Source organism: Sinocyclocheilus anshuiensis, unplaced genomic scaffold, assembly GCF_001515605.1.
Source record: "Sinocyclocheilus anshuiensis isolate Anshui unplaced genomic scaffold, SAMN03320099.WGS_v1.1 scaffold188, whole genome shotgun sequence".
NCBI lineage: Eukaryota > Metazoa > Chordata > Actinopteri > Cypriniformes > Cyprinidae > Sinocyclocheilus > Sinocyclocheilus anshuiensis.
This window is the reverse complement of record NW_015555768.1, coordinates 217,625-233,379: the sequence shown is the minus strand read 5'-3', so window position 1 is coordinate 233,379 and position 15,755 is coordinate 217,625. Positions and strand designations below refer to the sequence as shown.

The 15,755-nt window shown below is 40.1% G+C and overlaps 1 protein-coding gene and 1 pseudogene across 1 annotated transcript; both read left to right on the top strand.

Moving 5' to 3' along the window:
* LOC107674325 (NACHT, LRR and PYD domains-containing protein 3-like) overlaps window positions 1-2,652 on the top strand; it is a 10,644-nt pseudogene extending 7,992 nt beyond the window's left edge.
* Window positions 2,653-12,937: 10,285 nt separating this feature from the next.
* On the top strand, window positions 12,938-15,486 carry LOC107674275 (neurofilament light polypeptide-like). Its single transcript, XM_016468218.1, has 4 exons — window positions 12,938-14,018; window positions 14,247-14,371; window positions 14,556-14,899; window positions 15,230-15,486. Exons 1-4 carry the CDS (start codon window positions 12,993-12,995, stop codon window positions 15,484-15,486), a joined length of 1,752 nt encoding a protein of 583 aa, XP_016323704.1. The 5' UTR covers window positions 12,938-12,992.
* The last annotated feature ends 269 nt before the right edge of the window (window positions 15,487-15,755 follow it).

Sequence of the window (15,755 nt, the reverse complement as noted above, 5' to 3'; positions counted from 1 at the left end):
TGGGCGCTTTTTATTTAACTTCTTTTGGACTGATGCATGCAACACCCGCTGAGTGCCATGAAACAGCTTGAAAAATCAAAGAGAATTTTTAACATAACTCCAACTGGATTCGTCTGAAAGAAGGAAGTCATAAACACCTAGGATGACTTGAGGGTGAGTCATTTATGGGCTAATTTTCATTTTTGGGTGAACTGACCCTTTAAAATAATAAAAATATTAATGAAAAAAAATATGATTGAGCTAAAATCACAAAAGCACAACTATATATTCGTTCTCATATAACTCTGTCTTCATTAATTTCTATGTTCATCTATAAGTGTTTGGTCTGTTTAATATTAGGATTTTGTTTAAAATCCCCCACCGCGTCCCCGCCCTTCAACATCAAGCCAATACGTGTGTTCAACTTGAAGCGGCGCTGCGCAGACCGATCGGTGTATGACATCAAAGTACAGAGAGAGCAATTCAAAAGCATAAGGACACGTCTTGCTGTCTAATCGCTCTCGCAGTACTTTGATGTCATACATCGATCGGTCTGCGCCGGGTGTGCCTCACACATCCTGAAAAGTGAAACTGTGAGCTCTTTGATCGCCCCCTGGTGGCTGGCTAGAGTACAGGTCATAAACCCCGCCCTCTCTCTATGTAAACGAATGGGACTTGAATCAAAATAAAAAAATTAATTATTGGTCATTTAAGGTAGTTGTTATCACGCTGATATATGTTAAGTTTGATTTTAGCTGGTAATTTGGTGCTATAAAAATGGGGCATGTCATTATGTTTGATTGGGTCTGTGGGAGTTTGGGCGGGAGTTTGATACCGCGGCTCCACCTCACGACACTACTGCACAGACTCTGGCTCCAAACGAATCTCTACTGCGCAGACTGGCTCCAAATGACCTCATTTACTCAAGAGCAGCCATACTGAGATTCTTACTTCACTTTTCTATAGTGGAAGGAAGTGGAGACGCATCGTCCATCTTTTTTTTACAGTCTATGTCCGGGCAGTGCCGCTTCAAGTCGAACACACCTATTTTGATATTCAGGCCCTGCCCACGACCGCTGACAGACTGCCCCATATTAGCATATTTCCGCCCTCAGCCAGTTGTACGCTGTCCGCCATTTTGTCCATGCTCGAGCAGCTAGCGACAACGTCTCATAAGCAATGCAGATGTTCTGCTGGATGTAAAAGTGAACACAAGAGTCTTCATTTTATCTTGAGATAAACTAAACAAAACAGTATTAGTTTTGTTTTTGATGGTAATGTGCCAACGAATACTCAAAAAAATGGAAGAGAGGGGTGGAATGTGCAGAGCTCATTATGATTTAAAGAGACATGCACTGAAACGGGTCGCTGTTAACAGAGCTGCTTTTGACAAGGTAAAAAGGTGTTGTTTTACATGACCATTGAGGAATTTTAACCAAAGTATGTTGCAGACAATTTATGAAGATCCTAAAGAATCATATCAGCTTGTGGAAAATGGGCATCTGATGCCCCCTTTAAAGTTATATTTGTATTAAGAGATATTATACATTTATATTATTTAATTTATCACCTATAGTTTGCAATATTTGGAGTTGGGAAATCACTTATTATGGACTTTATGGGGCATGATGATTTGTTAACAAAGCAAAAATATTTGACCTTGCCACCATTGGCCAATTGGATATTCTGGAATTGGATACTCCAGAAAAATATTCTAGAGAGCCATGTAATACTATGATTAATTAGCTGTATCTGTTGTTCTAATCTCTCTCTTCTTGTGCTTAGATGCCTATGATCTCACGCTGGATCCAAACACGGCAAACACTCGTCTCACTCTGTCTGAGGGGAACAAAAGGGCGAGGCGTGTGGAAGACGAGCAGCCATATCCAGATCATTTGGAGAGATTTGAGAACCAGGAGCAGGTTCTGTGTAGAGAAACTCTGTCTGAACGCTGTTACTGGGAGGTTGAATGGAGTCGGGGGGCTTATATTGCAGTAACATATAGAGGAATCAGAAAGAAAGGAGGGAGTGACTGTAGATTGGGGTGGAATAAAAAATCCTGGAGTCTTTTCTGTACTATTGATAGATTCAGTGCCTGGCACGATGATAAGAACACAGACATACATGTCCAGTCAGACCCTTTGAGCAGAGTAGCAGTGTATCTGGACAGGCCGGCTGGCACTCTGTCCTTCTACAGTGTCTCAGACACACACACACTCACACACATACACACATTCAACACCACGTTCACTGAACCACTCTACGCTGGGTTTGCAGTTTATGGTTCAGTGTTTCTTTTAGGGTGAACAGCCTCCTGTTATTTACAGTAGAGACAGTCTGTTTTCATTTAGACTACACTATAGCTGTAGCTTAGCTTTAGAGCGTGGGATTTCAGCGCCCATGCCTGTGTCATATTCACTAACCATCCGCCGTCAAACTTAACCAGAGGCCGGATTTAACTCCTAAGAGCAATTCTTGAAACTTTATAAAGAAGTTCTCAAATGTGCTTTCATATTTTAAGAACATCTCATATGTTTCTCTTAAAAAGAAAATGACAGTCTTCGGCAATATCTGATATAAATGGCGGTTCTTGCGGAACTCTTATAGACTTAGATCTCTGCCACAATTGTGCGCACGAAAGATCATATTTTGAGCACACAAAAGTGCATTTTGCATGCGCACGATCTGACTTTTGTGGAGAAAATGTTCGTTTCGCAAAGAAAAATGTCTTTCGAGCGCACGAAAATCAATTGTGCATTTAAAATAAGTTTTTGGATGTGTGCAGACCACTTTTGCGCGTGCAACGTTTCACTAGCTTGTTCACCTGATGCCCGCCCTCAGTGCTCTCTAAATGCCGACGGCTCGCGTGCTCAACACAACCCAGCATTACAATATGCCATAATTCCAGCCAATCAGAGACGAGGCTGCTAAATTCTGATTGGCTGCCTTGACAACCAATCACAACATTTCTTGCATTACCAGGACAGCAGAAGAGGAAAAATACAGTACATGCATAATTATTATGCAAGTTGATATTCTGATCATATTTTTTTCCAAGCACATTTTACCAATTCCAAACAACATCAATCTTAATAACTACTATTAATCTTGTATTTAATCACTTATAATCTATAATTGTTCATGAAGGCTGGAAGTGAAAAACGCCTTATATTCAGGTGTGCATAATTATTAAGCAGGTTATTAATTATTATTTTTTTGAACATTCTCTTTAAGTTTTTTACACATTGGAACAAAAACAAAAAACATTCCAATACAAACTTTTACACTTTTATACAAATCCTAATTTAACCATTTTAACATCGTAATGATATGGAAAAAGAAAAAAAGAGGGGGGGGAAAAAGAAAGAGAAGTTTCTTATTTTTAAACTTCAAAAATAAGAAAATAGCAGTTAAGAAGAATCTTATTTTTAAGAATGTTAAGGTGCAATAGACATCTTTCAATCTAGTCGTTGTCACTTTTTCCCAGCATTAGTGAAGCTTATACAAAGTGCCTTATAGCTATCAATATTGCACTACCACCTCGAGGATAGCTTGTGGGAAAAGAACATTTTAACGAAGAGAGATGCATGTGTTTATTTTCCAGTTTATTTTTTATCAGTCTAATGCAGTGATCCTCAAATCTGTCTCGTGAGATCCACTTTCCTGCAGAGTTTAGCTCTACCCTAATCAAACACACCTGAGTTTGCTAATCAATGTCTTCAGGATCATTAGAAAATCACAGGTAGGTTTGTTTGATTATAGGGTTGGAGCTAAATTCTGCAGGAAAGTGGATCTCGCGAGCCAGATTTGAGGATCACTGGTCTAATGGAAAGAAATCATCCAAAGTACAATTTTTATAAACTGCTTATTTTATTGCATCTGTAGATTTCAGTCACAGTACTAATTTTTAAAGACTGTTTTCTCAAAACAAGTTTTTCTGCACTGAGCCAGAAATTGCCACTTCTGTAGCACATCCATTCTGCAAACTTTATCTATATTCTGAAGGTTTTTATAAAGAGCTTTGTTAATTTTGATTAAACATTATGAGGTTTTTAAAATTTTTTAAAAAGGAAGTATTTAGTAATGTGTAGGTAATACGTAGGTGTAGTAAAGTATGCCAGATTGTGGTAGTTTGCTTCATCCTCCACAAAGCATCAGCCTGCTAAACATTTAAGCACAAATATTACTGCAGTATTTTTATACAGACCTTTTAGACTATTATTGTATTATATACTCTTATAAATGTGAGACTATATAAGATATGACTATAGTATACATATTATCTACAGTATATGTAGTATCACTCACTCTATATAGTATCTGCATTCAAATGATCAGTTATTTTCTCCATGTTTTTCTCCCATTATGTGTAATCTTATTGAATGCTTTTTTTATATTTGACGTAATCAAAATACAGAATCATGTAAAGCTATATTGTGATTTTGGTTTTATTTTACTTAGTTTAGCCACATTTCCAATTCAGCTCAATGGGACTGCTAACTTCAGTGCAGAAGTTTAGAATGAGTAATTTTTGCAGTTTAGTTCCTGTAAATGCTATTTTTTTATTCGGTAAGAAGTTTGATTTCTGAAAGTTACAGAATGTTTCATAGAACAATGAACCCTTGGTTCGGGGGGAGGACTCACTAATTAAGTAAAATAGTCAAATTTAACTATACTGAATGACATATCAGACTTCTTCATGGCTAGTTTTTGCATATTTCATTTAATTCTGTAACCTACTTGTTCTACAGATCTGTGTGTACTAGTGTTAAATGCTACTGCTTTTGACAGCATTGATAACGTTTATATAATAATATGATAATTTTTGCGTTTCCCTTACTGAATGTCGTATCCTGTCAGCAAAAACCTGTCCATGGGCTTTTTTGATTGCATTCAGTTTAAGTGCCGGCGATGCAGTGTTGCCAGATATTGATACTAAAACAAACAAAAAACAAATAAAAATAAACCAAAATTATTTCCAATCTTTTGCAAATAAAATAAGATAAAGATATCGCTGACTCTAAACTGCAACTTCCTACTTTATTAACTTTCTAAAGTGGAAAATTAAGTGGAAAAGACAAGTCCAAAAACGCTTATAATAGCTGGATCTGCGCCCGCGCCCTCACTCACAACTCTCTCAAGCCTCGTTCACTCCGCCAGCGTCTCGCAGCGATCATTTTCATACCAGGGACGCTAAACATTCTTGCAAACTGTCTAAACTGAATTATACATGTCATGCAGGCATTCATATGAGGAGTTTAACAGCAAATTAGTCATTCAACAAACAAATTTTATTTTTGAACATGAAAAATTTAGCGAGGTCCGGACCTCGGTGGCCTCATAGCTGGTTACGGGCCTGCTTGTATGAAACAGGATGTAGGCGGATGTTTATCATGACAGTGTATTTGAGTGAATGTGTTCCCTTCAGACATCACAGAAACACTGAAAGACATCAAGTTTATTAGTTGCTGTTCTTTCACTTTGTTACATTTGTTATATGCTATTTGCTGCATTGTGAGCACAGTTAAGTCAAGTTTATTTGTATAATTTGTATAGCATTTATACAATAAACAATTTCAAAGCAGTTTTGCAGATTGGATTATTGTGCTAGAATATTCCTAATTTTGATAACGTCATGTTTTTTGCTACATTATTTGTATTCAGTACAATTGTATTAATCCCTTGTCAACTTAAACCAAATATTTCAACATTTCATATATTATTTCAAACACGTCCTTTGTCAAATGTCATTCAAATGGCTGACTTGTTTTTTTTTGTGTGTGTGTGTCAATATGACAGTAACTTCACTGTATTACACATTACCAGGTAATTTCTGTTCATTTTGTAATGTATCTGTATATCTTTCAGTATGAAAACTGGTTATTGTTTATAGTTAAATCTTTAATATTGTGTACAGCTTCACTGCTATATGTGCATTGAATTTTTTTTGGTGTGTTATGTGCTGATTTGGAGTTGCTGGTTGGATTCAAATCCATCTCCATTTTTTGCATAATCGTTTATGTGATATACTTAATGTGCCTTAACAAGATCAACTTTGTAGTTTGAAAATTGAATAAATGTTTGAATCTCTTGCATTGCCGTGTGAATATATCATTTAGTTTGGAGCTGTTGAAATGTGAGTAGTGTGCTCACACTGAATATTCCAATCCAGAAGAAGTGCACTTCAGATACCCAGATGATGCACGTAATTATCAGAAAAAAAAACAGTGTGGAATGTTAGACACTTTATGCACTTAATGGTCACACCATTAACTACAAACTAGCCTCTAAATTTGTTACACTACACTAGACAGTACATAGTGTATATGTAACTAGTGTCTGTGTTATAAGTCATTGACACATTTATTTACTCAATTTGTTATGATTCATTAAAAGCTAAGTAATTTATGAGTGAATAAAGAGTATTATACTTTATATAGTTGTCTTGAAAAAGCCAACTTACTGAAATCCTATTTAAACTTCTTCTTCTGAGACTAAATTTTAAAATGTATCTCCTCCTAGACTTTTAAAGCTACAACCACCAAACTCGGGTCAGACCTTCAGACTGGTCTGACTCGGGTTGCTATATCTTTTCTAACTGATCCGGCTTACTGTTTTCGTAAACTAGACTATCAAAAACACCTAAAATCCCATAGACTTTCATTGAGGGGGTGAAAACTTTTATACAATGACTTAAAGCTAAGTTCACACTACACGACTTAAAACATCGGCAGATCGCTGTGCAGTTCAGACTACATGACTTGATTGTCTGTCTTTATGTCGTTGTGGTGTTCACACTACGTGACTCTATGTAAATGATCCGCAACCGGGGGTTACACACTACACAAGCTGACAACAACTCTGTCACCCAACGACTCTACAAACCACGTTTTGTCACGAAAACACACGTGAGAATTGGAACGGGAATGACGCAAAACAACACGTAAAACAGTTGTTTATTTGAAAATGGATGTCGGGAAGAAATTAGCGCTGCAAGCTGTTTGCTCGATGAAAAATTTTGCTCCATTTATTGTGTCCAAACTTTTCTTTAAGCCATGTTGCTGCTGTTGTTTTTCTTCCGGTGACCTCAACCCATGCCTTGCTCTCTCACTGGCTGTAGCTCGTCACAACACCTGACACCACGTGATGTCAAATCGGCCGACCGGTCCAGATATGCCAAGTTCACACTACAGGATTTTAAGCCCGATTTGCAAGTTAACAAGCTCGCCAACAGGTCGGGCTGTGATCGGGGGAAAATCAGCGGGTGATCGGCGCTCGGCAATCTTTATGTGTTTATGTGTTATGTGTATTTTCATTGAGCAAACAGCTTGCAGCGCTAATTTCTTCTCGACATCCATTTTCAAATAAACAACTCCTGTTTAACGTGATTCCCATTCCAATTCTCGTGTGTGTTTTCTTGACAAAACGTGGTTTGTAGAGTCGTTGGGTGACAGAGTTGTTGTCAGCTTGTGTAGTGTGTAACCCCCGGTTGCGGATCATTTACATAGAGTCACGTAGTGTGAACACCACAACGACTTAAAGACAGACAATCAAGTCATGTAGTCTGAACAGCACAGCGATCTGCCGACGTTTAAAGTCATGTAGTGTGAACTTAGCCATATCCTCGCATGGTTGCAGTTTCTCTACATAGCTAGCATTCTTGAGTCTCTCGATCTCAGTTTTGTAAGCACAGGCCTGATCAGGGTTCTTCATCAGCTTTCGCTCAATGCTTCTTAGCTGTGGCAGAACAGCTTCTTTTGGCATGTACGGAGTTGGCATGTGTTGTATGCGAAGGAGCGGTGTCGCATAATGCATGACACCACGTTAACTCTCACTGTTTTTTCTTGCAAGAGTCTGATGGCCTCTTGATCAAGTTTTGACCGCGTCACTAATTTCTCACTGCGGTACGGAATTACATCCATCTGCCATAGCTTTTCCACTTGGGCAAACAGATCAGCATAGGGGGAGATGGCAGTAAAGAGGCATTGGTGAGTGTTGAGTCTGTGCTTGATCTCGTGTGTAGGGCCTTGTAGAGTCCAGCCTAACCTAGTTTGAACTGCAGCAGGTTCAATTGGGGTAACAAGGTGTGGACAATCTGAGCCAATTAGCAGTACAGGCTGTACTCTATCTATTTGCTGCAAGGGCAATCTAACTAAGTGTTTGTACATCTTCTGGAGGGATGCAACGGGGTGAGTTTGCTCAGCGAGACCAAGCCTTTCGACTGTAAAGGCACCTTGAATGGGGAATTTCTTGTGTCGGTTAGTGACAGGAGACACTGTGAACGAGACTGTCGCCCCATGAAGAACCTGTTGGTCCTGCCTCACCGTCCGCAGTATTAGGTCCTCAGGCTGCCCCTTCAAATTTAACTGCTGTGCTGCTGTGTGGAGCAGTATGGTCCTCTCCGACCCATCGTCTAACACAGCATATGCCTCAATAGATTTGTCCCCTCTGGTGATGATGACTTTGCTCACCTTTAGGAGAACCTTGCAGCTGTAGACAGGGCGATCTACATACAGGACGTCTTTGGTGGTGTTAACCAGACAGGAGTTCTCTCTAGTGTCAGTTTCAGATTCATTATCTACAGTCTGTTCATTTACATCATGCAGAATACGAAGGTGTTTCACGTCTTACAGGGGGATTTTAGGTTGCATTTTGAAGCATGATGACTCCGTCCGCAGCACCAGCATCGATTGTTCTTACGGATCCAGGATTCCTTCTGTTCTTTTATGAGCTCTTTGAAATTGGCACACCCATTCAAGAAGTGACTGGCATTGTCACAGTAGGGGCAATATGCAATCTCCCTTTGAATATGGCAGATTTAGACGTTACCTCTGGAGTGGGTGCTTGGATTTCACTCCCAGTCATGGGTTTCTCCGTGCCCAGCAAGATGGAGTTTGGTTTCCTTGAAGCTCTTGGGTCACGGCGGTCCTGCCTTACAGGATTGAACTGAGACTGAACATGGTACGGCAGCAAAGTTCCTTGATTATTACGCCGGAATGAGAGTATAGTTCCTAGCCATATCGGCCTAGAAAATCACAACTTTTCATTTTCCGTCGATCTTAGTACACGATGTAACTACAGAAGTATTCCTAATGAGAGTATAGTTCCTAGCCATATCGGCCTAGAAAATCACAACTTTTCATTTTCCGTCGATCTTAGTACACGATGTAACTACAGAAGAGTCAAGTTTTAAATAGGAAAAATATAGAAACTCTTTGGTCATTTTTGAGCGAGATGCTAACAGTCTAATCAGATTCAATGATCTATGCTAAGCTACAGCTAAAAGTGCTACCGCCAGACCCGGAGATCGGCTGAATGGATTCGAAAACGGTAAAACTCAACTCTTCTGTAGTTACATCATGTACTAAGACCGATGGAAAATGAAAAGTTGCGATTTTTTAGGCCGATATGGCTAGGAACTATACTCTATATTCCGGCGTAATAATCAAGGAACTTTGCTGCCGTACCATGGGTGCAGCAGGCGCAATGATATTAAATCAATTTAAATCAATTAAATCCTTTAAATCAAATTTAGATAATCATTTAAGTGATTTTTTTCATAAAAATGTGATACTTCATATGCAAGCTAATGGTGTAGTTGAGGAATTTTGTGGTAAATAGGTACAAAAGTACTTCATATCTCCCAAAACACAGCGTTAATGTATAGATGAGAAGTAAACAAAACAAAAAAAAGCTATATTATTTGTATGATTAAAAATGTATATATTTTTTTACAAAAACTCTTATCAATTGACCCCAAAGACCAGAAGTGTAAACAGGAAATGAGGACCATTTGAGGGTTAAAGATCACCAATTCAGTCTTCACAGACTTCTGGTGGACTTTCATCCTGTACTTCAGGATCTGGACTCAAAGATTCTTGAGGAGTGTAAAGTTGTGTTCATCTTTGATGGCCTGGATGAAAGCAGAATTACACTGTTTTCAGAAAATGAGACGGTTTCAGATGTGAATGAGTCTTCATCAGTGGGGGTGTTAATGTCAAACCTCATCAGAGGAGAGCTGCTTCCCAGTGTTCTCATCTGGATCACCTCCAGACCAGCAGCAGTCAGTCAGATCCCCTCACAATACATCAACCGTCTGACAGAAATTCATGGATTCAGTGAGCCACAGAAGGAGGAATATTTCAGGAAGAGAATCAGTGATGAGCATCAAGCCAGCAGAATCATCTCACACATAAAAAGATCAAGAAGCCTCCACATCATGTGTCACATACCCATCTTCTGCTGGATCTCACCCACTGTGCTTCAGAACCTCCTGAAACAAGATAATAATACTTATAATCAGTTAATTACTGCATTTGTGAAATATAACATCTAATTTAATGTTTTACTCTCTTTCAGTGTTGCCTGCTGTAATCTCACAGATCAGTGCTGTGAAATCATGGCGTCAGCTCTACGATCATTAAACTAACCCCTTAGAGAGCTGGACCTGAGTAACAATGACCTGCAGGACGCTGGTGTGAAGCTCCTCTGTGCTGGACTGAAAAGTCCAAACTGTCGGCTGGAGATACTGAGGTGAGTAATACCTGGAGTATGCTGTGTCTTTCTGTCTGCCATTATGCCTTTTGCACTGCTTTATGATATTTCACTTGACCTGCAGAGGGCAGCACAGAGTTGTGGTAGGCCTGTCTTAATTCTTAGTATTTGTTCTGTTGTGTTTATTTTCCCCATTGCTCATAATTTGCTGCTTCTTATTTTATTACTGTTTGTTTACTAAAATAATTTTTTTTACTTGTATTATTGCTGTGGTATTGAAAGGTATTGAAATGGTGATTCTCTAAGTCGAATGGTTTCAAATATTCAGCATTACTGTTGGTTATTTAACATTTAGAAACAGTTAAATGTTAGAAAGTTAAAAGTCAAACATTAAATGTTTAGCTACTTAGATCTTTTCTCATAGTCTTTTTTACTGTTACAAGGGTCATGCTGAAATTCATGTTTGGGTTTTGTGAATCTCAAACATTTTGACATTTACACATTGCCTTCAATGTATATGATGGTTATGACCTTGTATCTGTTGTTCTAATTTCTCTTGTATTCAGACGCCTGTGATCTTATGCTGGATCCAAACACTGCGAACTCTCATCTCGCTCTATCTGAGGAGAAGAGAAAGGCGACACATGTGGAGGACGAGCTGCCATATCCTGATCATCCGGAGAGATTTGAGCACCAGGAGCAGGTTCTGTGTAGAGAAACTCTGTCTGAACGCTGTTACTGGGAGGTTGAATGGAGTGGGGGGCTTATGTTGTAGTAAAGGGAATAAAGGAAAGAAAAGAGGGAACGACTGTAGATTTGGGTGGAATGATAAGTCCTGGAGTCTTTTCTGTACTCCTGATGGATATAGTGCCTGGCACAATAACAAGAAAACAAATGCAAATTTCCTATCAAAACCCTCAAACAGAGTAGCAGTGTATCTGGACAGGCTGGCCAGCATTGTGTCCTTCTACAACGTTTCTGACACACACACTCTCGCCCACATATATACATTCAAAACCACGTTGACTGAACCGCTCTACGCTGGGTTTGCAGTTTATGGTTCAGTGTTTCTGTCAGGGGTGAACAGCCAGCCTCCTATTATTACCAAAAGTAACTAACTAATTTATTTCCTTAACTGCTGCAATGCACAAGTTAAGCAAATATTATTTAATGGAAAGTTCATATTTTATAAACTTGAATGTTCAGATTGTGAGGGCAGTTAATCTACTGTATATGATTGTGTGTCAGTGCTTAAATTGTTTACAGACATGCATCTATCTGTCTATCACAGTTCAAAAGTTTAGGCTCAGTAAGTTTTTGTTTTTTTAATTTAAAGAAAACAATACTTTTATTCATCAAGGATGCATTAAATTGACCAAAATTGACTTTAAAAACAATTTCCATTTTAAATAAGTGCTGTTCTCTTGAACTTTCCATTCATCAAAGAATACTTGTGATGACTGTTTTCATAGTAGAAAATAGTAGAGTAGAAAATCAGCATATTAGAATGATTTCTGAAGCATTATGTGACACTGAAGACTGGAGTAATGATGCTAAAAAAATCAGCTTTGAATCACAGGATTGTATATGTATATATGTATGTATATGTAATATAACATATGTAATATGACATTCAATATGGTGGAATATGTCCCGCCTGCTAAATAAAAGAGCCAATCATGAACTGAAGTCATCAAGTCTCACTGAATAGACTGAATACACTCCTGTTGCCATAGAAACAGTCAGTGTCCTGACAGGCATATTTAGGACTACACTTGCACATTGGCTGGACCAACCGGAAATATAAGGTTTTTTTAAATGATATTTGAGAACAAGAAACTTAATTTATGCAACAGTTATATTTCAGATTTTGTTGCTGAAATATGTTATTTAAATTTGAGTGAACAAAGACATTTTAAAACATTATTTAAAAATTGTATTCAGCTTACTGTCCTCGTTCACTGTATTTTTTAGATTCACTATATAATTTTTGGCTTTATTAATTTGTGCACAGTAAAAGATAATTTGTTTTAATTCAAGGTCTTTGGGGATTTAAGACTGTTAAAAAGCAGTAACAATGTTCTTTTCTTGATTTAGTAACACTTGAATTTGTTTCTGGTCAGATTGAGCTTACACAATACACATGTTCAATAAACTTGTTTTTAAACATCAGCTTTGTCTTCTGCCTGCTGCATCTGAATAGCTTTTTTTCTCCACAAGCTCTTGAAATCTTTGTCCTCATTGCCCTTTTTGCTGTGCTCACCGTCTCGTTCTTTCTCGCATTGCCAATCCATTTCTGTAATTTGCTCCTCTACTCCCCAAGAACCCAACCCAGACCGAACTGAAGGTAATCGATTCATGCTGTCAGTAAAAAGCTCTGCGTCAGTCTCTCTGCCTGCTATAAAAAGCCCTGCCAGTGCCGCTGCATCCTCGCAGACCTCTCTCCACAGCAGCAGCAGCAGCAGCAGCAGCAGCAGCACTGCGGAAACCGTCTCTGCTCTCTTCTCTCTTCAACAAACATGAGCTCCTTGAGTTACAACCCCTATCTCCCGTCTGTGCAGCGGAGGAGGGTGGTGGTGCACAGCAGGACACCCTTCAGCGGAGGAAGTAGTCGCTCTCGCTCCGTCTATTCGACCTATTCATCCCCGTCCCGTGCCTCGGTTCTGTCCTCCTCAGCAGGTCTGCAGCTTTCTGCTGCATCACCAGATCTGGACCTGAGCCAGGCCTCTCAGCTGAGCTCAGAGTTCAAAACAGTGCGGACGCAGGAGAGGGCTCAACTTCAGGACCTTAATGACCGCTTTGCCGGCTTCATTGACCGCGTTCATGGCCTGGAGCTCCAGAACCGTGCCCTGGAAGCAGAGCTGCTCTTGTTGCGCCAGAGGCACTGCGAACCCTCCCGTCTCAGGGGGCTGTATGAGCAAGAGGTGAGGGAACTCCGTGCGGCGGTAGATGAGGCCCGTAGGGAGCGTCAAGTGGCTCAAGAAAGGCGGGACCGACTGGAGGAGGCACTCAAGGCCTTGCAGAATCGCTACGAAGAAGAAGTCCTGGCCCGTGAGGAAGCCGAAAGACGGATGGTGGATGCCAGGAAGGGGGCAGACGATGCGGCGTTGGCCCGCACTGAGCTCGAAAAAAGGGCTGACACTCTGCTGGATGAGCTGGCTTTCCTTAAGAGGCTCCACGAAAGCGAAATCGCCGAGCTCCAAACCCAGGTGCAATACAGCGCCCAGATGTCCGTTGAGATGGAAGTGGCCAAACCGGACCTCTCGGTAGCTCTCCGAGAAATCCGAGGTCAATATGAACGCATGGCGCAGCAGAACATCCAGGCTGCAGAGGAGTGGTTCCGTGGAAAGGTGAGCACCATGGCGGAAGACACGGCCAAACACACGGAGAACATCCGCACCTCTAAAGACGAGGCTGGGGAGTACCGTCGCCTGCTAAAAGCTCGAGACCTGGAGATCGAAGCATGCCAGGGCTTGAACCAAGCACTTGAGCGACAACTGCAAGAGGTCGAGGAGAAACAGAGCGCCGAGATCGCTACCCTACAGGTCAGATTGATAACTACATGTACAATACACATTTATGCATTTGGCAGATGCTTATATCCAAAGTGGCTTACATTGCATTCAAAGTACGTTTTATTAGTTCTTGTTTTTCCTGTTTACCTGGGCATTGTTAGTGTTATGCTCTACTGTTTCAGCTACAGGAAGGCTAAATACGGCAATACTTCTCTACATGCACTGTTGTATGTCTTCAAATACGTTTTGTCTGGACAGGATACCATCGGTGACATGGAGAATGAGCTAAGGACCACGAAGAGTGAAATGGCCCATTACCTCAAAGAATATCAGGACCTTCTCAATGTGAAAATGGCCTTGGACATTGAGATAGCTGCTTACAGGTTAGTAACATCAATTTTGAACATTTGTTGCAATTGAGATGTATAGCCTATATAACCAAGGCCATAAAAATTCAGAAAACTGGTCAGTCAGTAAGGGTTTTACATTTATTACATTTGATCCCCCCCCCCAAACTTGAGTATTTCTTTACATCCTTAAATATAAAGTCTGTTTACATTCCAACAGGAAGCTTCTAGAAGGAGAAGAAACACGCTTCAATGTGGGCGGTATTGGCGGTATCTCCAGTGTGTTTTCTCCCTCCATCGCCGCCACTCCTTCGTTCGGTCGTCCTGTGTTCTCTGTTCAGGCCAGTCTGACCTCTGGCGCCCCCTATCTTCTGGGAACCAGATTGATGAGCTACTCTGCCACACCAGATGAGATAATTGAAGCCAGCAAGGCACAGGAGGCTGGGGCAAGTCCAGAGGAGGAAGAGGAGGAGGACGAAGGTGAGAAGGAGGAAGTAGAGGAGAAAGAGGGTGAGAAGGAGGAGGAGGAAGAAGAAAAAGAGGAGGAGGAAGAAGAAGAAGAGGGTGAGAATCATTTGTTCTCTCTCTCTCTCTCTCTCTATATATATATATATATATATATTGCATACAGTTTATTTGAATTTAAATTGCTGTTAATTTATTATTGTATATTGGTGCATATAAATAAAATTTTTTTAACAAAATAAATTTTCATTCATTTTTCCCTTCTATGTTTTTTTTAATGTTTCTCTTCATTTAGTGAGAAAAGTTGATTATAACTAGATTTTTTAATGTATTTAACATATATAATGTCATCAAAATGCTAAATATCATTTTTGTAGCACCCAGCCCTACTGCAGTGGTGACATTTGTACCCTGTTGTCTCTTTTACAGGTGAAGAGGGAGGAGAGGAAGAAGGTGAGGATGAAGGAGAACAGGAAGAGGAAGAAGGAAAAGAAGCAGAGGAAGAGGAAGGAGGAAAAGAGGCAGAGGAAGATGAAGGAGGAAAAGAAGCAGAGGAAGGAGGAGAGGGTGAAGAAGGTGATCAAGAAGAAGGCGAAGGTGAAGAAGAGAAGGATGACGCTGGAAAAGAAGAGGAGAAAAAGAAAGGAGGAGAGGAGAAAGAGAGTAAAGATGAGAAAGCAAAGTAAACACACCGGACCAAACCCCCTGGTGCTATCTGGAGGTGATCAAACCTTGTGCATTTATCTCACGCATGCAGACATCTCAATGACAACTTCACTGTGTCCTGCTGCTCGATTTCAGTTTCAGTTCAACTTAAAAGCAAACCATAATGTACACAAACGAGAATAATAAATGCAACCACAGAGATCGGCCAAAGCCAGAGTAGCCTATGCATGAACACATGCTTTATGCTTGTGCTTGGCAGGGAAGTTGTGATTGCAGTTACCTGGTTGGT